This window comes from Peromyscus leucopus, chromosome X (genome assembly GCF_004664715.2).
Source record: "Peromyscus leucopus breed LL Stock chromosome X, UCI_PerLeu_2.1, whole genome shotgun sequence".
Taxonomy (NCBI): Eukaryota; Metazoa; Chordata; class Mammalia; order Rodentia; family Cricetidae; genus Peromyscus; species Peromyscus leucopus.
In genome coordinates this window covers 100,017,826-100,045,289 of record NC_051083.1, presented here as the reverse complement: position 1 = coordinate 100,045,289, position 27,464 = coordinate 100,017,826, and the positions used below count along the sequence as shown (strand labels likewise).

At 37.0% G+C, this 27,464-nt stretch overlaps 1 protein-coding gene across 1 annotated transcript; it reads left to right on the top strand.

Annotated features, from left to right (window-relative positions):
* Positions 1-1,921: 1,921 nt before the first annotated feature.
* On the top strand, positions 1,922-23,563 carry Il13ra2 (interleukin 13 receptor subunit alpha 2). The gene is given in 12 exon segments (XM_028858489.2): positions 1,922-2,023; positions 8,612-8,726; positions 10,264-10,415; positions 11,381-11,534; positions 12,052-12,172; positions 15,690-15,874; positions 17,151-17,296; positions 18,621-18,650; positions 18,652-18,766; positions 22,335-22,450; positions 22,596-22,619; positions 23,418-23,563. Coding segments are annotated over 11 exon segments (1,182 nt in total). The 5' UTR covers positions 1,922-2,023; positions 8,612-8,644; the 3' UTR covers positions 23,475-23,563.
* Positions 23,564-27,464: the final 3,901 nt, after the last annotated feature.

Genomic DNA, 27,464 nt, shown 5'->3' with positions numbered 1-27,464 from the left:
CATGTCAATTCTATCTCATCTTCTTAGTAACTTCCATTTGTGCCTAAGTACTTTGAGTGTTTCATGGCTCTCAAACTTGTACTTACAGCAATGTCCTTCCGGTACTCTGTAAAGTCACTATCCACCTAATTCTACCATTATTATTCAGGCAGATTAAATGGAACTATTACAAACTGAACTCTTAATTATCGTCTTCAGGTCCCAGAAATAAGTATCAGTTGCCTATTCTGAAATAGAGGCATTCTACTTTGGTCACCCATACTCAATACACCAGTAAATTATCCCTGCGTCGTCACTGCTGTCAACCTGTTCCAATTCACTAAGTGCTTTACTCTGAGTCATTGTTCTACCATTTCCTTTTATGCACTAGTTTTCTACAATACAATTTATGAGGCTGGGGAGGTGATTCCACCATTGATATGCTTGCGGTACAGGCATGAAGACCTGTGTTCAGATCCCAGCCTATGAAAATGTTTGGCAGATGGCCATGGGTCTTCTGTAATCCCAGTGCTGGGAAAGCAGATGGAGGAGGATTCCTGGGTTTTGCTGGCCTACCAGACTAGACAAATTGGCAAGATCCAGATCCAGTGGGAGACCATGTCTGAAAAAGGACAATGGAGAGTGACTGAAAAAGATAACTGATGTCAACCTCTGGCCTCCACAATACGTGTGCACACATACATATATAGCTATGCACATATGCATGCATACACTAACACATAAATAATTAAAGCAAAATATAATTTATATCACATCAATATGCTCATAGTGTCCAGCTGCTTCCCGTTTCACTACAAATAAATGATATATTCACTACTGCAACATCCCCTTGCACACCTAAGTAGATGAAATTATCTTTCAACCTTTCCTAATCTCAAGCCTGGTATGATGGCAAACTTCTCTAATTCCAGCACTTTGAAGATGGAAATGAGAGTATCAGGAGTTCAAGGCTAGCTTCCACTATATAGCAAGTTTAAGGCCAGGACTAGAAACCATATTTACAAAAGCAAACAACATTAACAACAGACACAGATACACAGACACACAGACATACACAGACACAGACACACACAGACACACACACACACACACACAGACACACAACACAGACACACACAGACACACACAGACACACACACACACACACACACACACACACACACCTCATATCAAACCACAATACCAAACCAGCCTTTTCTATTGCTGTTTCACTGGTCTTGCTATTCCTGGAACTACTAAGCTTATTACTGCTATAGGGCTTTAGATTGTGCAATTTCTTCTCCTTGGAAAATTCCTTCCCTGTATCTAATCCTGGCTAAGTCCCTCACTGAGAATCTTAATATCATTTTCTCTGAGAGGCATTCCCCTCATGATCTTATCAAAAATGACCATCACCATTCTCATTCTTGATATCCTGCTTTGCTTTCTTTTGCACAATTTATAATTATTTGATGAGTACACATCTGTCTCCAACACCAGAAATGAAGGCAAATTATTTTTTATTGTTCAATGCTGTATCTCCAGTACTTGTAACAGTACATGGGAGATAATAGGCTCCTAACATTAATTTCTGTAAAGTAAACATGTTATATAAATACTTCATTGTATTTGCAAACACTTTTTCTATAACTGAAGACATAATATGATGCAATATATTATGATCTAGTAAATACCAGTCCCATGTTTTTTTCAGCCTGTGCCTTGTAGACATGAAAGAACAGACTGGTAGAATTATCAGCAAGGATTCTAAAACCTACTGTTGCACATTGTGCATTGTGTTTGTAGTGAGTATTGAGGCTCTGGATGACAGCCTATTCCTTGCCTTTGAAGTAGTTACATGATGTGAATGTTTTGGGTACAGGACACACTATTTACAAATCAGTCTTTGAAAGCATCAGAGGAGTGTGGAGGAGGAGGAGGAGGAGAGGAAAGAAAGAGAGGGAGAGAGAGGGAGAGGAAGATTGCTTGTTACATCCTGAACAGTGATCTCTCTCAAGACAGTGCTTTGCTCTTCAGCTATAAGGTATATTAAAAAATAACAATTTACTGATTTTTAACAATTATTTTCTAATTGATGCCCTACATAAAAAATGTAAAGCCTTGATCTTTAGTGGGTTATATGAAAAGCATTTTGTTGCTTTGTTGGGTGGGATTATAAAATAATAAAGATTTGATCTGCTCAAATTAGAGACAAATTTTGAATTGTGTCAACTGTGCACAGATGCTGAAATGTATGAGGTGATTTTTGAATGTATGATTTGAATATAGATATTAGCATGGAATCTCTAGGGCAAATTTTGTAGCTTGGATAGCACTTCAGGAAACTTGCTTGCCAAATGAACTCAGGATACCATATCAGAAACCATCTAAAGTGGGAATAAAGAATAAGATGACTCTTATGCTTTAGTAAGATTTGTTGAACATATTCTGTAAATATTAGTAAACACTGATATCAGCATGCAATCTTAGCAGGGATGTAAATATAATAATGTTGTATCTAACAGAGTGCTTAAATGATATGTTAAAATAGAGATCCCACCAGTGTTTAATTTCCATACTATACCTTAATCATTCAGCATGAACCTATATTCCTTATGTCTTACTTTTGCATGAAATTATTTGCATTATTTGATTGGTGGAAGCCATGATAAATTTGTGTGGTTAAAAGTTATTTGTTTTAATATATGTGAAATCATATTCAGAATTCCTTACCTGCTTATCTATTGTGGGGGATGTTATTTACATGTAATTATCAAAATTATGTTTTGTACATGAAATTCTAAAAGGTCTTTGTAAATAAGAAACACAGAGTCAGATACAGAGTTAAAGCCTTAGCTTACCAGTCGCTGCCTTCTCTTCCCCTGAGAGAGAGACCTTCTCCTGTGTGTCTTTTTATTGCCTTTCTTTTCTACCTTCTCATTGGCTCTAAACCCAACCACATGATTTCCTCGTCATTGCCGGTCTATACAGACCTCCAGGTCTTTATGGTTCATACTGGGATTAAAGGTTCATGTCACCGCTTGGCTGTGTCCATGAACACACAGAGACTCTGGCTGCCATGTGATCAGATTAAGGGCATATGCCACCACTACCAGACTTCTGCTTAAAGATTATGACCTCTGATCTCCAGGCAACTTTATTTATTAACATACAAATAAAATCACATTTCAGCACAAATAAAACATCACCATAATATTTGACTCACCACTAGTTCATAGGCTGATTACAGTATTAGTGGTGCATGAATCAATCTCAGCATGCTATTAGGTCTCAAAACCTGGCAACTTCCTGACATTTTGATTCTGATGCTGAGTCATGGCCATACTCCAGGCGCTATGAATAATTTGCACTTGTTGGATGATGTACTTGAAAGATTAGTGATCCAACAATGCCATACTCTTGAGTCACGTCCTAAAACCATGACTAGAAGCACTAGAAGCACTTCAGACCAACTGATGCAATTGAGTACAGCATCCTAGGGATAACTTGTATGAAAGACAATGGACCATCTCTAAGACGGGTTGGAAGACTGTGTTCTTTGTTTAAAAGGTGCATGGGATTTCGAAAAAGATAAACATCTTTGCTTGTTTAGCTTTTATGACCTTCAGAAATGTTTTTTTTTCTAAATTTCAAATGCTTCCTTTTTAATATTGAGGTGATAAAACCAGCTATCAACACTTGAGAAATTTAATGACCCTTGGTATGGGCTAAGTAAACTACAGACCCTACGATGTTTTGTAAGGTCATATGGCAAAATTGCTATTAGAGCCTCAAATTGGTTTCTCATTTCACCTGCAGATCACAATTAATCAAGGAATCCAATTCCCCCCTCTCTCTTTCCTTTTCTTATATTAACATTTTACTACTTCCCATGCCCTGTTATAAATTCCTTTTATATTTTTAGATACAATGAAATGTGAATAGAAAAATATCAAATTTTGTAACACTAATTTTTTAACCCTGAAGTATTCTTTAAAAAGCTACTTATTGACACTATAAAATTCTATTAGTCTGCTTATAACAAATAATTATTTGTCTCTGGAATTTCCTTTTAAAGCAACTACAATGAAAAAAACTATAGTGATTTAGGTAGTTTAGAATAAAGGTATTATCTACTTTATGCCCACATAGAAAAGGGTCAACAAAGCACCACATTATATATTATTGCACTAGAACAATGGTTCTCAGTTTGTGGGTCGTGACCCCTCAGGGTGGAGGGTGGTTGAATGGTCCTTTCACATGGATTGCCTAAGACCATTGGAAAACTCAGATACTTACATTATAATTCATGACAGTAGCAAAATTATAGTATGAAGTAGCAATGAAGAAATTTTGTGGTTGGAGGTCACCACAACATGAGGAACTGTATTAAAGGGTAGCAGCATTAGGAAGGTTGAGAAGAACTGCCTTAAATTATTTTCTGTCTCTTCCTCCATTCACTTCCTGTTGTAAACTTTATGGCTTTTGACAACTGTGGGACCTTGTGCCGACCACATCACTTCTTTCTTACTATTTGCAACACTGATTCTCAAATCTACTGGCTAAACCAATTTAAAAAAAAAACTACTTTTAAACTCAAGGAATCTCAACAAATACAAAGAACTATTGTCATTAAATATCAATAAAGGTAGAATAAGGGATCAGCAAAGGTACTTGAAACTGGAGATTAATTATAAGTGCCTAGTTATCAACACTGGGGTATAAAATCTAACAGGGGGCAAGACAGAAGCAAGTTATTTTCAAGTTCTGACTAGTGACAAGATCCTTGCAAGTAAGCCTCTTTCATGTTTATAGAGCAATTTATTATTTTCAGAGTACTTGGATATGCACAATCTGATTTGATCTGCGAGAAACCCCAGCCAGGCTTGTATTTATTACCTCTATTTTATAGGTGGAAGATATAATTTACTTGTAAGCCCACTATAAATAGGTGGTTATTTATACTAGTAAATTTCTCAGCTATAAACTTATTACTTTTCCCAAAATAATAATTGTGAGCTGTTAAAATACTTTGTCGTAATTAGAAATTTGCCCTAGATGGCATTTAGCACCACCCAGAAGCTTTTCTTGCTTGTGATTTGTGGAATCTTTGTCCTGGCCCTCTAGCTATTTCAGGAACACCTATCTTAAGTTTTTCAGTGTTCTTTATTGTCTGGCAGAAAGGAAAACAGTAGAGATTCAATTTAGTGTCTAATGTGGAGAGGAGCGGACAAAGAGGGCTTGTGATAACTGCCTGTGATAATACATTTCTTGAGAAACCATATTATTGGTAAGTACCTGGAGCTTTTCCAGTAATGCAAGGATTATCCAGCCAATTCGTGATGTGTGTGCATGTGAATGCATGAATGACTCTCCTCTCTGTGTGTCTCTCTCTGTGTCTCTCTGTATCTCTCTGTCTCTCTCTCTGTCTCTGTCTGTCTCTGTCTGTCTCTCTGTCTGTCTCTCTCTGTCTCTGTGTCTCTCTCTGTGTCTCTGTCTCTTTCTTTTTTTTTTTTTTTCTCTCTCTCTGTGTGTGCATGTGTTTGCTTGTGATGGAACTCAGAGCCTTGCTCAGGCCAGGGAGACTTTCTACCACTAAGTTCAGTCTTCAGCCTCAGCCTCAGCCAAACCTTAGAGCAAAGGAGATTTGTTGTAATATTTTGAAGAGGTGGGGAAGGAAGGCTGAAAAGAGGAAATCACTGTAGGTTTGCCATTCCAAAGGAGACTGCCAATGAGAACTTGTGTCAGCAATAGTGTTACATAAAACCAAGTGGGTAGAAACAGGAAGTTGCCTTTCTTATTGCTCTTAGGCATGGAAAATACCTAGCAGTGACTTTTGTTCATGGCTCTGGTTCTACATTATTTAGATTTAAATCCTTGTTTCAGCATTTACAGTCTGTGTGACCTGAGGCACAACTTCTGTGTGTCTCAGCTTCTAGTTTCTAAGATGTCATAAAATAGAACGAATGGCCAAGCATGATTTTAAGAATTGTGTGAAAAAATACCTGTAAAGTGCATAGTACTCAGGATGCATTGTAGGAGATAATATTATTATACACATTGTGACTTGCTATTTGGTTCTTATGCAAAATAAAAGATTTATTTGAATATTACCAGGTAAAACAATACAAACAAACAAAATCTCCTATACTCAATGCATATTTGTAGAAGTTTTCCTATATGAGAAATATGATATAAAAAGTAAATGGTATGGTATCTGGCTTGAGTAGGGACAGTAGGTTACGGAAAATTGGGTGTGGTGAGGTTTTTTGATACAATAGATGCAGACTGACTTCTTAGGTCAAGAAAATGAAGTGGCTAGTTATTGTAAAGATGTCCAAAGACCTGGTTTTTAGTCCTACATCTGCCACTGACAAGTTGTGCGAATCAGGACAACTAGTCTTCCTCTTTGGCTGTTAGTTCTTGATTAAAAAATAATTGGATTTCTGTCCAGATGAGTTGTTTGATGTGTGTCCAGTGTGTCAGAGACATTTCAGATTGTGTATGTGTGCATTTATTACTTCCCCTTCCTTTTGTCTTCAGGTTTCTATCTACCTTGTGCAGAGTTCCTGGAGCCAGTGCACGAATGCCAATCTCAGTGTGTTAGTGATAGTCCTGCAAGCAGGAAGCCAATGATAGGATTGTCTTTCTGTTCCTTTGGGAAGGCCTAGGCTGGCTCCAAGGTGTAACTCAGGAACTTATGTAAAAAACTTATTCACAAATGGCTCCAAGAGCCATCTGTCCTAATTTGTATGCTTAAGTGTTTTGGACTGATATAGAAAATGTTATTTAATAGCTGGAGTCGAATTTCAGTAGCCTGTGGGTAAAAATGAGACAGATGATTTTAAAACTTTCTACTAAGATCCAATAATTTGATCCCAAGACTCTAATAGGTCACAGTTGAAGTTTGTCAATATTGGAATGTTTTAGGTGAGCTGATTGAAGAGGGTGAAATAAGAGAAGAGCTATACGTTCCACTTAAACTGTGAAGGAGAGCAGAAAGGTGGTTCGCAAATCATTAGGTGCATAAGCTTTAATTCTCAAATTTCCATGAAAATAGTTAGTCCCAAGAATACATATTCAAAGAGAAATGTGCAAAATTAAGCATGGTAATTTTTCCTAAATTATAATTTAATTTTCTTCTTCTATTTTTGAGATTATAACAATTCCATCTCCCCCCTTCTCTTTCTTACATACAAAATCTCCCATACACTCCTCCTTGTTCTCTTTTAGTTCATATCCTCTTTTTCATTAATTGTTACAACCATATCTGTATAGCTCTTTCCAAAGCTCAGAAACACAGTAGAAAGGATGAAGGAGCCTGAATATGACAAGACACACAATAAAATGTCATCTGGATATGACAGAGCCATTGGACTCACTGAAGATGTGGCTATTTGAATAAGACACACAAAGACGGGGAAATGAGCTCTTGAGCAACTCACAACAGTTAATGGTGGTTGGGGAAGAGTGTATCATTTTTGTTGGTAATGTAGCCACTGATAAGTTGCCCCTGCTCAGTAAATAATCTCCCATCTATGCTCATGTATACAGCACTAACTAAACTCAGTTTGTCATAAGCAGAAAGAAGACACAAGTGTAGACGGAAGATTGTTGAGACGTGTTTGAGCAGGAGGAGGAGATTAGGAGAGGGAAATGGAGGTCCAAAAATTACTAAATTTCATTATGTACATGTATAAAATTCTCAAATAAGTTAAAAATGAAAAAAAAGATTTTTAAAATGAAGTAGCTATTTTTATGTGTGTTAATCCTTTAAATTTTAATCATAAAAACAGTGTTCTTTAGATCTAGACAAGCTCACCTTGCATCTTGTGGCAAAGAAATGCTGTTAGAATTTAGAAGAGAAAAAGAGAAGTCCGATTTTCCCTTTAGATGTATCACTCCTCTTGTGAGTGGTGTGAACAATGTGTTGGAGACAGGAATAGTTGTATAAGATCCTTGATGACAAGATCAGTTAGAGTTAAGAGTTGTGATGAGGAGAGAGAATGGAAGAGGGAAGAGGTGAGGAAGGCTTAAAGGCTGAGAGGTGGCAATGATATGTACTGATAGGAAAAACGGGCAAATCTGGGATAGTGGAGAGCAGACAGTGATGATTTCATAGTTATGAAGAACTAAAACAAAGTTCTTAGTTTTCTGAGGTCTTCATGTAGATTTTTGAATTTGTGAAGCAGTCAGATTATTTCAAATACTGTCATTTTTCTTAGAAAACAGCATACCTCAGCATGTTTTGTTTACATCTAGGAGAAATGGTTACTATGACTACACGGGTGTCCAAATTTCTCCTATGCAGTAGTAGGGACATTCTGCTGGGTTTGATTTCAGTAGGAAGGCTTCTGGCAGCCCCTATATCTTAATCAGAGTATCAATAAGTGTGTATGGTTGAGGTTTTACAGTTTTCTTTATTTGGGTTAGTTTGGATTCTTAGGGGACAAGAATCCTCTTGTACACTGCATTGAGTCCGAGGTTGATTTCCATTTCCACGGATCAAGGGGCACAGTTTCTTGTCTCAGTAGAAAGTACACTGAGAACTCCCAGAAATATTATTAGTTACACTCACCCACACGATTATTTAAGTATGATAAAGTCAACCTGTTATCTTCTCCCTTCTTAGAGTGGAGGCTTCATCACACTAAATCCTGGAGAAATGACTTTTATGGATGTGGATACCAGATGCCTGGGTCTCTTTCTTCTTTGCACAATAATTGGACATTGTTTGGAGATAAAAGGTAAATGAATAAATTAAATTCCTTTTAATGGAGTAGTCTTAAAAAATACAAATGGGGGCCGGGCAGTGGTGGCGCATGCCCTTAATCCCAGCACTCGGAAGGCAGAGCCAGTTGGATCTCTGTGAGTTCGAGGCAGCTGGCTACCAAGTGAGTCAGAAAGCGCAAAGCTACACAGAGAAACCTGTCTCGAAAAAAAAAAAAAAAAAAAAAAAAAAAAAAAATACAAATGGTGTTTTCACTTTGTATCATGGAAGTGTAAAACTAGTAGATAATGTTATTAGTAATATTTCCATGATATAAAAAAATATGTTTTTGGTAGTTACTCACATGTATAAGGTAACTAATGATCATGTTCTCTTAGGTAAAATGCCAAATTATAAAATAATTTCCAGACCTCTAGTAAGGATTCTTTGAGGAAATGAATAAGTATTTGAAAATTATGTTCTTCTAGCACAACTTGAGTCTTATGGTAATTGGATAAAACAGAAAATGGAAGTTTAAAATATACAAATAATCTGAATTTCTCAGCATCTAATGGAACATTGAATTTGACACAGATTTCTAACCTTAAGGATGAAAACCACAAGGATGTTGTGTCATTCTCAATGAAGAGTTTGATCAGAATCCCTAGTCAAGGTGAAGTACTGAATCAAACAGCATTCAACAGAGAGAATTAGCCAAATGATAACATGAAGGCAATACTATAGTGCTACTCGACTTGTTACTTAGAAAGTTGATAGGAAGGCTTGGTTTGCCAAACTCAGGGAGCTATATATTCAGTTAACTCCACGGACTACTCACAAGACATGCTTTAAGGTGCTTGGGCATAGTAAATATGTTTTCCCACCATTTTTCACATCTATCACAATGTTTTATGTAGATCATAACAAGATACTGAATTATTATTGATTGGTTCTCACTACTAGAAACATTTATATATCTATCATTTATATAATATTATACAAATTCTGGTGTATATGTTCACCAAGAAGGTTCCAAAGCAAGTGTATTTCTGTGCAGCCATAGTTCCTAGAGAGGTAAAAATCACATTTTGCTTATGTAGTTTCTTTACAAAGGACAGCTACACAGGAAAATTATGGACTTCAACAGATTTATTTGTATAACAGAAACTTCTCCCTTTTCTAATGTACCATTTGAAGATTATTTTAGTATATCCACAAAGTTATGGAATCACTACTGCCATCAATTTCCAGAATTCCTTCACTCTCTTCCAGAGAACCCCTGTGCCTCTGGTGACCACTAATCTAATGTCTTCACCTATGGTATTTAAATGTAATCACTGGATATGTGGTTTTATGAGACAGGTTCCCTTCACTTAGCATAATGTTTCAGGATTTTTCTAATTATAACCTTTTATCAGTGCTTTATTCTTTTTATGGTTAAATGATATCACACCATAGAAATGCTTGAATTTTTATCCAGTAATCAGGTGATGGGCATTTAAAAATTACTTACATTCAACAATATCATCATAAAATACAAGACAAATATAAATATTTTCTTAATTTCATTTCAGTTAATCCTCCTCAGGATTTTGAAATAATGGATCCTGGCTTACTAGGTTATCTCTATTTGCAATGGAAACCTCCTGTGCTTATGGAAAACTTTAAGGAATGCACATTGGAATATGAGTTAAAATACCGAAATGTTGACAGTGACAATTGGAAGGTAAGTGAAACATGGCTTGCAACATCAGAGTGAGCTTATCATTAGATCTTTTCTTTTCTAACCCTGACTCTATTAACCACTACTTTATGTGCCGTAACTGTTCTATCAGTATATGAAAGCTGTCATGTGAGTTTCTGTGCATCTTCATGAATGTATTTGCACCTTGTCCATTAGTAAGACAACTCTTAGAAGTTCAAGAAAGAAAACTAGGTCTCATATAACTTGAGAACATTTATGTATTTTGCTGTACATTTACAGTTTCTTGTTATATCAGTTCATTTCTACAATTCTAACAAAATATTTGATGTTGAGTTAAATCTTCACATGCACGTCACAGAACACGGCATTGTTCTTTACATGTATGGCAAGATTTCATTGAACGCTTATTGAATTGTCAACTATTTATACAGCAACTATTGTGTTCATTCAGAGCTCTGTTGCAGAGGGTATCCCATTGGCTCTGTAATGCAGATAGGTAGTTTCAATGAGCAATTCAAGTTCAATATTTATTGAACAAAGTTTTAGACAAAATACTTGGTAAGTTTCAGAAACATAAGACTCTATCATAGATGAATTCATACTTTAAAAACTTACCAATTGTCCAGTTTTCTTCAGATACCCCTGAGACTTTTTCTATTTTATGGGATTCCTGAAAGTTTCCTGAAAGTGACAAATCATTGGCCATGCAATACACATATTGTTGAAAATTATTATTTAACTCCAAGTTGTTAACAGCTCATGTCCCATCACAGAGTCTTTCCCCTTACTAAATGTTTTCTGTTTTGTTTGTTTCAAATGACCTTATCAAATAATATCATCTACAGAGGTGATCTCTGCCAGAAATACATCTGGGGTACTACAGCAAATAATTATCTTAGATTTTAATAATTGTTGAGTCTTACTAATGTGGATCACCTTTCCATATATTTCTAAAATGGACTGTGTTTCATCTTTTTATCAAATAGACCATCATTACTAGGAATCTAATTTACAAGGATGGGTTTGATCTTAACAAAGGCATTGAAGGAAAGATACGTACGCATTTGTCAGAGCAGTGTACAAATGGATCAGAAGTTCAAAGTTCATGGATGGAAGCTTCCTATGGGATATCAGATGCAGGTTAAAACGAAGTCTCTTTATTCACATTTCATACTCTCAGAAAAAATCCATGTAGAGAATAAGTTCCCTAACCCTTATTTAGATGATTGTATACACAGTAAATCATGTGATGATCAGACATAAAATAGAATCTTTCTTAGCCTAAGTGTCTTGAGTTTCTGAACTCATTAAACCAACAAACTTTGTTTTTTAGTAAATCTACATCTTATCAGTAGAGTCTCAGCATGGAGCCATATTAGTAAACATGAATGGGTATTTGCTCAATCGCTGAGAACATCTTGTAATAATTTAATACTTAGACATAAACTAGCGTCAGTAAATAAGCCCTCAAATGTTTTCAACTTTGCAATATCCTCTTTACAGTGAAGTGATCTCTGATAGCTTCCTTTTGCACTGTTTCTCATTATGCTGATTGCTAAATGGAGTAGCAGGGCCAAAGGAAATAAAATTGCATAGTGATTACACAGAAGATTTGTCACCACGTCTCTCAAGTATTCATAGTTTGTTCATTTCTTAGGAAGCCTGGAAACGAAAATTCAGGATATGAAGTGTATATATTATAACTGGCAGTATTTGGTTTGCTCTTGGAAGCCTGGTAAGGTAGCACATTCTGATACCAACTATACTATGTTTTTCTGGTAAGTAGTTTTATACTTAGAATCCCTGTCAAGATTAGCTCACAGTACAATCAACTATATTCCAACTGAATTACCACCACTTTCTTCACCAGAGTTATATTTATGATGATATTCATAATTATGTGAGAATTTCAGGCTGAATATAACTGCAAGGCATCCATCCTGTGACTATTTCTATACAGGATGAAATATTATATCCTACACATAGATGGGTTTATAATTTAAAAGTTTGCATATATTTTATACACTTAGCTTTTAAAAGCAGTTATCTGTTAAACTGAATCTTTTTGCTGTTTCTTTTGTGTCTGTTCCTGAAGCTTTTACATGTAGAGCCATTTAAAGATTTCATTTCCTGTGCATGTTTAATGTTTAATACATTCTGGTCACACTCCCCCTCCCCCTTTGTTTCCTTCCCTCCCTCTCAACAAGCCGCCTCCTGCTATTGCCTCTTTGTTTTAATTCTCATGTTGTGGTCATCTGAGTTTAACTAGGGCCACCTGTGTGGGCGTAAGTGTAGAGCATGGGTGACTGATCAGTGAAAACACAGTCCGCTCTGCCAGCAGCCAGTTCTTAATGCATTGTGGTAAGACATCACCACATTCTGACATTCTTTTGCTAAGTTGCACATCTGTTTTTTCATTTCCCACATCTACTGTAAGAACCTTCCTTTAGACTCCTCCCATTCCTTACCTGGATGACTGCCATGACCTCCCAAATGGTATTTGCTCTGATTGCAGCATTTTTTTTTTCATTTTTTTGAGACAGGGTTTCTCTGTGTAACAGCGGTGGCTGTCCTGGAACTCACTCTGCAGACCAAGCTGTCCTCGAACTCACAGAGTTCCACCTGCCTCTGCCTCCCTAGTGCTGGGATTGAAGGCGTGAGCCATCACAGCCCAGCTGATTGCAACATTTTTCCTTCCTGCTTGTTTTGCACACTGTAGCTACCTTTTTCTTCCTTGTGATCTTTGTACACCACCCCCTAGACCGTATAACCCCAGTGGCTACACATTATGCCCAGGATCAAATCTAGGTTGCCTTTCAAGTTTTTACCTCACTGCATCACTACCTTTCAAAACTGTAGTCTGCTATGGCCAGTATCAGTACTCTGTTCAGTATTGATTCATCTCTACATTCTTTTTCATGACTTTTGTGCATCCTGCAATCTGGATTGGCTTCTGGTTCACCCCTTTACCAGTTCTTTTTCATCCTTCCAGGCCTATGTAATGGCTAAATTCATTGACCCTTGGCTGATCATGGCATTTTCTGTTCACCTTTGCTGCTGAACTATTGCTTCTTACAGCTCATTCTTTGTTGTTCAGGTGGTACTTAAGCATATCTCTATGTATAGTTTGTCTCCTCAAGTTCTTTTTTTTAAAGATTTATTTATTATGTATATACAGGCCAGGAAAGGGCACCAGATCTCACTATTGATGGTTGTGAGCCACCATGTGGTTGCTGAGGATTGAACTCAGGTCCTCTGGAAGAGCAGCCAGTGCTCTTAATCACTGAGCTATCTCTCTAGCACCCCCACACCTTTTTAAAGACGCCTTTTTTGTTTTTCAAGAGACAGAGTTTCTGTGTGTAGTTTTGGTGCCTGTCCTGGATCTCACTCTGTAGACCAGGCTGGCCTTGAACTCACAGAGGTCCGCCTGACTCTGCCTCCTGAGTGATGGGATTAAAGATGTGTGTCACCAAAGATGCCTTTTCCTCAAGTTATTTAAAGATTGGTGGATGTGATCCAATTCTTACCTAACTACAGAAGGCCACACTCACAATAGATTAATGCTAAATGTTAACTAAATGAATGAAAACGATGATAACATTGATAAATGGAAAAACATCAGAAATTATGCATTTACTAAAGAAAGAGCAAGAGAAGACAAAATTGTAGTATTTGTGATCTTTAAGCTCAAACTGTGATTGTGTCTTATAAAAGAAAGACATGATATAAAAATGATCGGGTATAAAGGATTAATGCTTTTGAGAGTTGGGCTCTAAACCCTTCTCTGGCAGCAGGTATCTGGGTAGACAATTCCTCTGGGGGAAATGTTTGACTTTCCATATCTTGAATTGGATGGATACATTTCTAATTTTTTGGTCACTAAATCAATAAATATTAAACATTTATTAAATGAAAAACATTGCCCTTGATTTTAAAAGATACAACAAACAAAAGAGGAAGACACATTTCACGTTGTCACTCATGCTTAACATAACCTTATCCTTACTTAGTGGAATGAGGAGGAATAAACCTTAACATTTCACAGATTGTGAATCATTTTCACTGACAAAAAGGCACTAGTCAGTCTTTGTAAACTGGAGCATCAACTGGACATAGTGATGTATACCTGTCATCCCAGAGTTTGGGAGGGTAACTTATAACAATCATGAGTTTAACACTAGGTCCCTGGGCTACATACTAAGTTCCAGGTTAGTGTATAGTGAAATCCTGTGTCAAAGCACAATAAATAAACAAAGTCAGTCATAGATTAAAAAGTCTCCCAAGCTGTAAGCAGGCAATTTAACCAAGAGAATACAAATTATAAACACTTTCCTAAAGTAGGACACTTGGTATAAAGTTCACTTAACAGAGTCTAGATATTTTCAGTAGCTCCTTAACAGCTGCTGTGTTGGTCTCATTTCAGAAGGGATTTCTGGCTGTTTTTTAAGCCAAAATCACATTTTTCACTACAAGCTAGTCTTTAGAAAAATATATCAGGAATTATTACTTTATGAATCAGTTGCTAACAACTTCCATTTCCATCAGCTGCATTGCTGGAACAAAGCTAATCTTAAAGGACAAAGGGAAAATTACACTGTACTTGACAAACTACTTTACCTTGTTCGTTTCACCCCCTTCTCTAGCTGGTTTTTCTCAGGCTTGTATTGTAGAAGATTTCTTTTTATTTCCTAAACGTAGGAATGTTTTATATCTGCTTTTAAATCTGCTTTCACTTCAAATCATTTTCTCAGTCAAATATTATCAAGACTACCTTACTATTGCAAATCTTTGATGCAAAATCTTTGATGAGTCGACAAAAACTAAATTCAAGAATAATGATACTTGAGTTTCTTTGAGATCTTATGAAGATTCATATTGAACTGAAGCTCCATGAAATCAACTATGTCTGTTTTTCTTGCTGGTGAATATACAGTACTTATCATTGCATGTAGCAAATAGCATTTTTCTCCATATTGTATCCTTTTTATAACAACTTTGTTTTGAGAATGTTGTACATAAGTACCATATTTACATTGTTTCTACCTTTCCCTCTCCTCCCTACAACTGCTCTTATGACCTCTCAAATTCATGACCTCTTTTAAAAATTGGTATTGCTACACATGTATATATGTGTATGTGTTTATTTATCTATATACAAATATATATAATCTACTGAATCAATATATTGTGCTCATATGTACATTTCAGATAATATCATAAGATGATTTAAAACTGATCACTGGGATAAAAAAAAGATGCTAATAAACAATTCCTGAACTATTTCTTTTGCTATAGGTATGAAGGCTTGGATCATGCCTTGCAGTGTTCCAATTATCTCCGAGATAATCAAAAAAATGTTGGATGCAAACTTTCCAACTTGGTGTCATCAGACTATAAAGACTTTTTTATCTGTGTTAATGGATCCTCAAACATGGAACCTATCAGATCCAGCTATACCGTTTTTCAACTTCAAAATATAGGTGATGTGAACAAATAATGTGAACTACAAGTCCATTCATCCTAGTTTTGGCTGTTTCTAAGGGAGCAGGAGAGGCAAGAGGAGAGAATGAGATTTACAACAGCGATTGAAGTGCAAAGCAGGAAACATAAAGGCTGTAGAGTAGATGAGGATGTAGAGACGTTATTGAGTGAAATATAAAATAGCTTTCATTTTAGAGATCACAATTCATTTTCCAGTTTGAAAGAGTCTCTTCTATTTAGTGTCAGTGAATTACTAATTGTAGATTCTATTAACCTTGGTTTCAAATGACAAACCATTGAAAACCAAAACATTTTTATGCCTTCTGAATTTGTATTCTTCATTCCAACAGATGTAAGAATGAGAGGTTCTAGAACTGGATAGACCTTGCTTTGAAATCTGGGTCTACCATTTTCTTTTTCTTTTTTTCTTCCCTTTCCTTTCCTTCTCCTTCCTTCCTTCCTTTCCTTCCTTCCTTCCTTCCTTCCTTCCTTCCTTCCTTCCTTTCTTTCTCTCTCTTTCTTTCTCTCTCTCTTTCTGTCTCTTTCTTTCTCTCTCTGTTTTTCTTCCTTCCTTTCTTCCTTCCTTACTTTCCCTTTCTCTCTTTTTCTCTCTGATTCTTTCTCTCTTTATTTCTTTTTAAGACAGGGTCTGACTGTATGGCACAGGCTGTCCTGGAACTCACTCTGTAGACCAGGCTGGCCTTGAACTCAGAGATTCGCCTGCCTCTGCTTCTCAAGTGCTGGGACTGAAGGCATGTGCCTCCACACCCTGGGGTCTACCATTTTCTAATTGTATGAGTTTGGGTGATTGACTTAAGGTCTCTCTGTTTCAATGTCCTTGTCATGCACATGAAGACAGTGGAAGACCACACAACACCCTGGTGCAATTTGTCAGATGTATGGATCATATGATTAGTTAGAAAGTATTCACAATAATAATAGTAGTGGTGGTTTGGTTGCAGTTTAAAAAGTTGCAAAATGGGGCAATGATTGCAATAATTTGGGTCTTCATATTTTTCCTATTGGCCTTAAATATTAATCACTGTAGAATTTATCAAGAACAAATGAGCAAAAGTGAGTTTCCCAAATAACCAAATTTCTCAAGAAGTTCATCTTGATTGGCAAGCAACGTTGATTTTCAGTGACATTATGAGAATAATCTTGAGCCACTTAATTTGTCCCTGAAAGTTTGTGTTGGAGTGTCCCCAGCTTTGGGTGAGGGCTGCTGCTAACTTAGCGACTTTCATGTTGAAACGGTTGCCTTCTGCTTTTTAGTTAAACCGTTGCCACCAGAATTCCTTCATATCAGCGTGGAGAATCCCACTGAGATGAGAATGAAATGGAGCATACCTGAAGGGCCCATTCCACCGAGGTGTTACACTTACCAACTGGTGGTCCGAGAAGACGGGATTTCCCAGGAGGTATGCTGTACTTACCTGCTGAAATCAAAACTAACATTGAATTACAACAGGGTACCGGAGAGTCCAAATCTGTTGCTGCTCAAAAGAGCGATGGACCATGACAAGTATTTCTGTTTACTTTCCAGAAGGTCAAATCCAGTGGACAAAGGAAATATTTTTAAAAAGTACAACTAAATCATGCCAATTTTAAAGTTGCAGAAGACCCTGGAGACAGTCTAGTTACTTGTTTCCAATTTTGTCTTAATAAATTAAATTACAAAACCACACATGAACACAGAAATCACTTCTTGAGATACAGCCATGAGGTCAAAATTAAGAGTCCTCAGGAGTGTAAGAGATTTTCTAGAGAAGTGGGGCTTGTAACAGGGATGATGGTTGTGAAATTAATTACTTCCAAACATCAAGGATTTGGTGACTTCTTTAAGCCCACGTTGGTGTATGTTGCTTTGATTTATTTGTTTCCAATTTAGAGATTGGTAGAGACAAGAAGGTGAACTACTGGTTCTCAATGATTCAATTCATATATAGAAGAGAAGAATGGTAATGAGTTAGTATCCTTGTTCCAGGAAGGGGAATTGATTTCACAGTCAAATAGATGTATACTCAAAACCTGAGTCCCAGTCCACTTAAGTCTATACTACATATTCTCTATGCTCTGAAGATAAGTTAAGTAAATGAAAAGCAATCATAGCTTATGAGAAGAACTCTGTAGCACTTTGAAGAGGAAACCTGAAATAATTTCTTTCTTTTTTTTCTCTCATGTGATTCTTATGAGAGCTTTTGAATATTTTGTGGTAATCTCATATCTGAAGTGGCAGTCTTGTGCCAATTCCTGAGGACTACTACGTGGGCCTTCAAAAGTAAATCAGAACAAAAAGAGTAGTGAATACAGTTTGAATATGGACATTCCAGTTTTCCGAAAATCTGCATTCACATGAAGTTTTTTTTTTTTCTTTCAGTAACTCATCTTATGTAACCTTACTTTTTCCCCTTATACAACCTGGAATATCAGACACTAATATGGATATATTATGGACAACATTATGGACATCAAACTATGTACAGTTGTGACATATTACATATACTGTTTTTTATTACAAGTAACCAATTATTGTGATAGGACAAAAGATAAAATTAAGTACAAATACGAAGTGGAAGAAAAATGACTTCAAAAATCAGTGTACAGCGATGAGCTAGGATTATACCTTTCTAGTATCTCAATGCAGGTGTTTTATGTCCCAAACCATTTTGAAGCTGAGAGATGAAATCACTGCAGTTGTACTTAGGTCAAATAAACACACTGTATTTTTTTCTTGGCTTTCAGTCTGCCACAGATAAAAACGACATGAAGCTGAAAAAAGAGAGCAAATGATAGTGAAGAACTGTGCTTTTTTGTAAGAAGTAAAGTCAATATATATTGCGCAGATGATGGAATTTGGAGTGAATGGAGTGAAGAGGAATGCTGGGAAGGTATGCACTAAAAGGATAGGAACCAATTATCTTGGGACTGTTTGCTAGCAAAAGTTATTTCCGCTCAGTGTGCTTGTAAATTGGAGCTTAAAGGGTCTTGTGCATCATTTATCAATGAGGAGAGAGCAAGTATCTCAATAGATGAAAGGCTTACTGAAAATCTAATATTCATTTGGAAGTAGGAGTCTTATTATGCTATAATAGGAGTATTTTTTGTTTGTCTGCAATGAACATTTCATAGACCTTCTTGGGGGGAGGTCCAGAGTCCATTTTAGTCAACATTTTTTGTGCTTTCAATTTTCACAAGAACAGAACTTTAAAAGTAAGGGGTGCATCTGACTCCAAGCATCTAATACTAAGTACTGGTAGTTTTTCTAATTGAGACGTTTGGTTTCATGTCTGTTGCTGTGATTAGAACATCCTGCCAATAGCAGTTTGGGGAAGAAGGGCTTCTTCAGCTCATGGTTCCTGGTTACACAGTCCATCAAGGCAGAGAAGTCTAGTTGGCAGAAATTTAAATCCACCCCTCACAGCAACAGTAAAGAGAAGAAAGCAGCCGTGCGGTGGTGGCGCACGCCTTTAATCCCAGCACTCGGGAGGCAGAGCCAGGCGGATCTCTGTGAGTTCAAGGCCAGCCTGGGCTACCAAGTGAGTTCCAGGAAAGGCGCAAAGCTACACAGAGAAACCCTGTCTCGAAAAACCAAAAAAAAAAAAATAAATAAATAAAATAAAATAAAAAATAAAAAGAGAGAGAGAGAGAAGAAAGCAATGAGTGTGCATCTGACTACTGCTCAGACAACTCTCTCATTTTTATTCAGTCAAGGGCCTGTCCCAGGAAATGATGCTGCCATATCCAGGGTGGGTAGTCTCACCTCAGTTAGCACAAATAAGAAAATGCTCACAGGCATGCCAATAGGCCAACCTGCTCCAAACAACCTCTCATAAGGCTCTCTCCCCAGATGATTGTACGGCACAGCAAGCTGACAATTACAACCTACCATCACAAATTCTGTAATTAGGGAAAACAATCCCTTTAGTATGGAAGTGATTTATGATAATAAAGAGATATTCAAATTTCATAGCGATGTAAACTTAAAAGCCTAGAAGGTGACACATAATATGTTTTAGAATATATTAACATCATTGTAAATTACTGAGGCCAGGGCCTGGTAGCACACCTTTAATCTCAGGACTTGAGAGGCAGAGGCAAGTGGATCTCTGTTTGAGTCCAACCTGGTCTATAGAGTGAGTTCCAGGACAGCTAAGACTACACAGAGAAACCCTGTCTTGAAAAACAAAACAATACAACAACAAAAAAATCCCCACCAACCAACCAACCAAACCAAATTACTGATAATTATGCAAAATTGAAGAAAATCACTTCAGCATTGCTTGTTTAGGTATTCATATATGGATGCAGCTGTAATAAATGTACAAATGTAGACAATAATCTTTTTATCAATTGTTACTCTTTCACATAATTTGACTAGACTGGAATCTTTGATTCTACCTACCTACAAATACAGCAGGATCACTGTTCAATTTTGTTAATTAAATATTTTTAGGGTACCTACTATATATCAGATTCCAAGGGCTGGATATCCAGAAGTAATTATTACTCTTGTCAAGTCTATGTTATTCCCAAGCTGGGAAGACATAAATAATAAAGAAGCAAAATGTATTGTACAACAACTAGGGAATATGGAGGAAAATAGTCAGGGTAGGAGGAGTTCAAGTAAGAGATGTGTGTGATCAGAGAGAACATTGTTACTGCTTCTACAGTTTTCATTTTCATTTCCACTATCAGAAATCTGGAAAATGTTTGTGTGTGTGTGTGTGTGTGTGTGTGTGTGTGTGTGTGTGTGTGTGTTGTTGTTGTTGTTGTTTTTGTTGTCGTGAATTATATTTTGTCATTAGTCCATAATTTGTATAAAGTGGACTTGGTGATTTTTCTTTACCACATTATCAAAATGTACATCTTTTTCCATTACATATAATCTCACTAGGAATTTGATGACTGAGATTTGTTTTGTCCTGACAGGTATCTCTTGGTAGATTCTTAATTTAGATTTATAAGTTAGGAACAAATTATTTTTGGAGTTGCTTGTAGTTTTATGTTTTTAGGATACATTTCTTGTTGGGTATTTCAAGTTGTAGATAACAGGAAAATTACAAGTATGCATATGTTTATATATATTATACATATATACATATATTTAGTTTAAAATCATATATTTATTCCCCTGCAGTTCTGGAGAGTGAAAATTTGAGCTCACATCACTGACTACATTCATGCCCTCAGAAGGGTTTTTTAAAGGAAAATTACATATTTAATACTATTTTTGTTATTTTTTGAGGATTTTATGTGATACATTTTGATCATATTAAACCCCTTAACTCTTCCCGTATCCACCCTCACCTTTCGATCCTCCTAACTTTGAGTTGGCATTTTATATCTGCTGGGAGAGGGAGTGTCAGCTTTCTTTAATAACATGAGCCCTGATCATTTGACCCTCCATGTCCCATTCCCACAACAGTTGGGCAACACACACTGGACTTGATGGGGGGGCGGCGAGTAGTACAATAATTTGGCAATAAAATAACTTCCTTAGGAATTGTCTTGACTAGAGAACACAAACAGAGCCTCATGAAAAGAACTGTCTGCCCTGACCTTGTTAATTTTCCATGTCGGGAGAATTTTCTTGTTCGTTACTTCTCTGGAAATTACCCCTGTAAATCTTTACTATCCTAAGTATTAGAATTTGACTCACAATTTTATAGAAACAACTAAGTTCTGAAGGGAAAAAGACAAAGACAAATTGAGATGGGGTAGATTTATAGGTCTGGCTCTAAAAGGTGACATGCTGTATGTTATTCAAAAACAAGTCAGAGAAACCAGACTTGGAAGGACAGATTTGTTTAAAGTATCACCACTGATAGTTCTCAAGATGCAGAAGCAACATTAACGCTTCACTCCTGGGTCTAGTAATCTCTTGGTACTAAAATGCTTGCCTAACATTCGACCAACTAGTGTGCTAAAACAAAAGAAAAAACACAAAAGAGAGAGAAAAAAGGAAATGTCACATCTAAATGCCAAACAGCCAAGTCACCTTTTGTTCTTCAGTTCAGCCTCTAAAGTATGAGACAAATTTTAAGAGGTGACCTTGTTAAGTTAGCGTCATTACCCTCATGTGTATCTTTATTAAAGATCAGAACTTGTTCCTGAGTTAGGAGATAATAGGACTTATTTGTTTAATCACTTGGCTCTTGTGTGTTTTTAATGAAAAATGTCACAAAATAAGCAAAATCATATGTGCTTCGGGAGTTATTTTTCTACTCTAAATGGGATAGATGTCACAGTTCAGCAAAGTAGTTTCTTCTGTATGAAAAGTTCACAAACAAAAGGAATGCTAACCTCAGACCCAACCGTGGTGTTGGTGCAGTGGTAAGTATGTCAGCTGAACTCTGTTTATGCAATACTGACAGTGGATTTATGAAATAATTAAATTTCAAAGGTCTTTATAAAACTTTAACATTTCTCCTTTTATTATGATTTTTTTAATCCTAGGTTTCGAAGGGCCAGACTCAAAGATTATTTTCTTAGTACCAATTTGTCTTTTCTTTGTATTCCTTTTATTACTTCTCTGCCTGATTATGGAGAAGGAAGAACCTGAACCACCATTGGTAAGTTGTTAAAGGTTATATCATGTCTTAAACAGTAGACACATAAACGTAATGCATTCAGAATTGATAGACTTACATTATTTTCAAAGTACCAGTTTATCTTTTCTTTGTATTCCTTTTATTACTTCTTTGCCTGATTGTGGAGAAGGAAGAACCTGAACCGACACTGGTAAGTTTTTTAAGGTTATATCATGTCTTAAACAGCAGACACACAAAAATAATGCATTCAAAACTCATGGACCTGCATTTTATACTTTAGCCTGCTCACTATGAGGTACAATTGATTCTATACACATTATGATGATATCATCAGAAGATAGTCATCCAAATTTGATACTAGAAAGCCACATTTGGGGGAGTGGTGGTGAATTTTGTCAAAATGGAAGGAAAATCTAGAACATGAAATGTTACAGATCTGTAGATTAGAAAACAGTCCAGGGCTTGAACTCCAGGAGACAAACAGGATCGGGAGGGGAAGGTGAGATAGGTGACAGGAACTTGAAACAGCTGGTCACACACATTTCCAGCCAAAACAAGGAGGAATAAATGTAGTCGTGCTTACCGTTCACCTTACCTTCTCCATTCTTACACAGCTCAGGATACAAGTCAAAGTAACCGTGCCACTCACAATGGGATGGGTCTTCTTCCCATGTCAGTTAATGGAATTAAGATAATCTCTCACAAATGTGAGCACAGGTCAACCTGACCTGGAAAATCTCTCATTGAGATCTCCTTCCCAGATGATTTAAAGTTGTGTCAAGTTGATGCTTAAAACCAACTATGATGTAGACTTTAAGGAAAAACTGTGTTTGGAGAAAAAGATCTTAATATTGTGTGTTGTAAAGATAGAACTGGTGATAAGCAGGTGATATGTTTCAGTTCTCTGCTTGTTATATTCTGAGTTGTTAATATTAGTGAAATTGTATTCTTAATGATTTGTTAGTGATGGAGCTCTTTTGTATTTCAGAGCTTCCATACGGATCTGAACAAGGAAGCTTATTCTTATGAAGAGACCCTCTGTTAAGCTACCTTTTCCAGGCATAGAGTCACCCAGAATGAGCCATATTAAACTCATTTTCTCTTCAAATTTGAAATACAACCTATTGCAAAACAGTGTTTGTCCTGATATTATTGGGGTTTTGATCAGGGACTGGTTATGTATCTCAAGTTGGCGCATCATAGGCTTAGCATGTGATAGTCCTGACTCAGCCTTTCAAGTACTGGCATTACACATGTGTGAAACATGCTCATCTTCATTATTGCATTTAGGTACACTTTATGGTGCACCAACCCTTAGCAGATAGTAAACTTACTATACTCTAGTAATCATTTTGTTTTCACATAAATATATGGTGAGAATTCTGTATGTAAAGAAATCAAGAGATGAGTCAGATTTTATTCAGTGTTGCACTGATAAAATAACATCATCAGATTTTTTTTCTGCCTGATAACACCTTTATTGGCATGTGGGAATCAAGAGAGCAAACAAGAAGTACAGTGAGAATATAAACTCGCAAAGTCTGTCCCAGTAACATACTTCCTCCAGCAAGGTTCAGCCTCCCAAAGGTTCCACAACCTCCCTACTCAGCACCACCACTGGCAACTAAGTGTTCAGATAACTGAGCCTATGGGGAACATAAAATAACATCATCTTGCAACTTGAACTAACCTAAGGAGATACTGCCAAATCTAGGAAGATGAGATTTCATGGTTTTGTGGATTGTTGTTTTAAATTGAATTCTGGGTGAAAGTATTCACCACAAATAAGAATGAAGGAAGCTTTAAATACATCCCCAGTTCTGTGAGTATCCCATTTCACAAAAGAAAAAGATGCTATAAGACTGAAAATTAAGAACTGCCAGGGACTATACTTGAAAAGTTCAGAACTTATGCACAACACAGTAAAAACATGGGAATCCCCTGTGTTAGTTATAAGTAACATTTCATTTAAAAATATTATTGTTTGTGCGTGTGTGTGTGTGTGTGTGTGCGTGCATGCGCGCGTGTGCGTGTGCGTGCACACACATGTCAAGGACCTCATGTGGAGGTTCAAGGACAACTTTCAAGAGTCAGTTCTTTCCTTCCACCCTGGGACTTGGCTCTCACACTAAGGTCGTCGGGCTAGCATAGCAAACTCCTTTACTTGCTAAGCTTTTTGTTGCCTTGTGTTTCTTCATTTTTGTCAGTGTTATGGCTTGTGGGGGACAGGGGTGTGGTGGTGCAAGACGGGGCAGAACATCAATGATCATATCAGAATTCAGTAATATTTTAAAAGTACATTTCAAAGGTAAATAACTTAGCCTCCTTGGTGTAGTAGACAGTTTAAAAAATATGTATGGAATAATAGACTCCAATTTTCAATCAAAAATCAAATCTCCTTTAGATTAATATTTATGCAATGTTATTCTAAGTAAAGTGTCCTCTGGGAGCATATTAGAATTCTCTACTCCAGACCTACCTAGCAGTTTACATTTATTAAAGTACTGATATTTAAGTGTTATAGTATGATAGTTACTAAGGTCATTTAATGGAGAGGAGGGTTACCATAATTTTGACTCTCATTGTGGCTGATCATCTCTTAAAGGAGAAAAACTGCTAAACCTGACTTGTAAGCCCAAATACCATTATTTAGAATAATTGTCATTTGTGATAGAAGGCACTATAATTTAGTATAAATTCTTTTTGTTTTTTTATACAGAAAATATTTATACAAATATCAAGATTGTTATCCATAAAAAGTTCACATTTTAAGTGTAAATTGATCGTTAGATCATTTCCTAGGATCCATGGAAGGGTGACAGGAAGTGTGGGGAAGAGTTTCTGTGTAAAAAACACAGGGCAATGCCTAGGGCTGTTGGTGGGACTTGAGGACCTATGAGGTTAGGGGGCTCTGGGAGCTGCAGAGAGCAGGAAGAGAATGAATGTGATGTCAAAGGGAGCTGATGGTTGGGATGCTTGGCCCATTGCAACTGGGCAACTCTCTCCATAAAGCATACACCCTAGTTGAAAATTGGTGTCATGTGGATTATATAAATTTTCTTCATTAAAATATGTGATAATAATTTCAGGTAAAGCTAGTTGTACTAATTAGTAAAGAGAGAGGAAAGGTACTCTTGTGAGAGAGTTTTCAGTTCTGTAACTGTTCTATATAATTTTATAACCTAGAGAAAAACTACTGGGCTTTGTAGTTGCAGGTGGATGATGGCTTCCTGTTGCCAATTTGGAGGCATATAAATATAATCAGAGATCATTAAAGTTAGTGGTGTGGTGTAGAAACTAAAAACCCAAACTCACATATGCAAATGCTGATACAAATTGGATTGCAGAATAAGTAAAGTGTCTAGTTATGTGAAGTAAAGTGTATAATGAACCTATAGTCTAGATATTTTCCTTCAGTAAGTCCAGGTACTTAGGTAATAAACAGTTCATTTGTCTGAAACATTGGTTGACTTTCAGAACTTCCAAAACAAATGCCAATTCATCTTCATTCTAATAGTCATTAATTAATGGAGGTTACTCTGCACTAGGAAACTCTTCACTGTGTTTGCTGTTGATGAAGGGCTCAGAGTTCCAGTCTATTAATTGAAATTCAGTTCTCTTTGTATTTCTTCTTCTGTCATACCATACATCCCTGCCTCAGTTCACCCTCCTTCCACTTCTTCCCATCCCCCTCCCTCATCTCTTCCTCTCACCCCCACCCCTGATCCACTCCTTCATTTCCCTTCAGAAAAGATCAGGCCTCCCAGGGATAGCCACCAAACATGGCCTAACAAGTTATAATAAGACTAGAAACAAACCCTCATGTTAAGGCTGGAGGAAGCAACCCTGTAGGAGGAAAATGGTTGAAAAAGCAGGCAAAAGAGTCAGAGACACTCAGACTCCCACTGTTAGGAATCCCACAGGAACCCCAAGCTAAACAACTACAACATACTTGTAAAGGACCTGGCGCAGGCCCATGCAGGCTCCGTGATTGCCACTTCAGTCTCTCTCAGCCTCTGGGAGCCCTGCTTAGTTGAATCTGTGGGCCATGTTCTCCTGGTGTCCTTGACCCCTCTGGTTCATTCAATCCTTTCTCCCCCATCTTCCACAGGATTCCCCAAGCTCTGCCTAATGTTTGGCTTTGGGTGTCTGCATCTGCTCCTATGATCTGCCAGAGGAAGCCTCTCTGATGATGATGTCAGGCTAGGCACTGATCTATTTATAAGTATAGCAGAACATCTTTAGGAATTATTTCATTTTTTTTGCCAATCATGTTTGGTTCAACCCTTAGGTCTCTGAACCATGCAGCTTCTGGTTCTTGGCCATCCAGGCAGTGTCGGGCATGGGCTCCCTCTCATAGTGTGGGCCTCAAGTTAGACTAGTCATTGGTTGTCCACTTCCACAAGCTCTGAATCACTGTTGACCCAGCATATCTTGCAGGCAGGACAGGTCAAAATTTTGCAGCTGGGTTGGTGTCCCCATCATACCAATATAAGCCTTGCCTTTTACAGAAGATGGCCAATTCAGGATCCGTATCCTCCCATATTAGGAGTCCTAGATAGGGTTACCCTCATAGGTTCCAGGAAGTTTCCACTGCACTAGGTTTCCCCATTGTGCACTAAATGCCCACATATTCCAGTCTTCTCTCCCAGTACTCTCTCCATCCACCCCTCCATCTCCCTCCTGATCCTTCCTGTTCCCATCCCCATCTGCTCCCATCTCCCTGGAGAGGGGAAATAAAATAGAATAGATCAATTCAAATTCAAATTCTTTAGAGAGGAGGTTCCAGATCATTTGAAAAAACACTTTCAGATTGGTGGCAGGATTATCTCTATAGACCTACACTGTCAAAAAAAAAAAAAAAAAGGAACCGTTGAGTAATATTTAAAAACCAAATTTAAATCCTATGGTAACTTTGATAAAAGCTTGCAAGAAACTGACACACATTTACTTACAAAAATCGAACTGTATCTTAGAACACTAAAAGTTTGTAGCATTTGAGCCTTCTTTATCCAGTTTTACCACAGAGAAATGG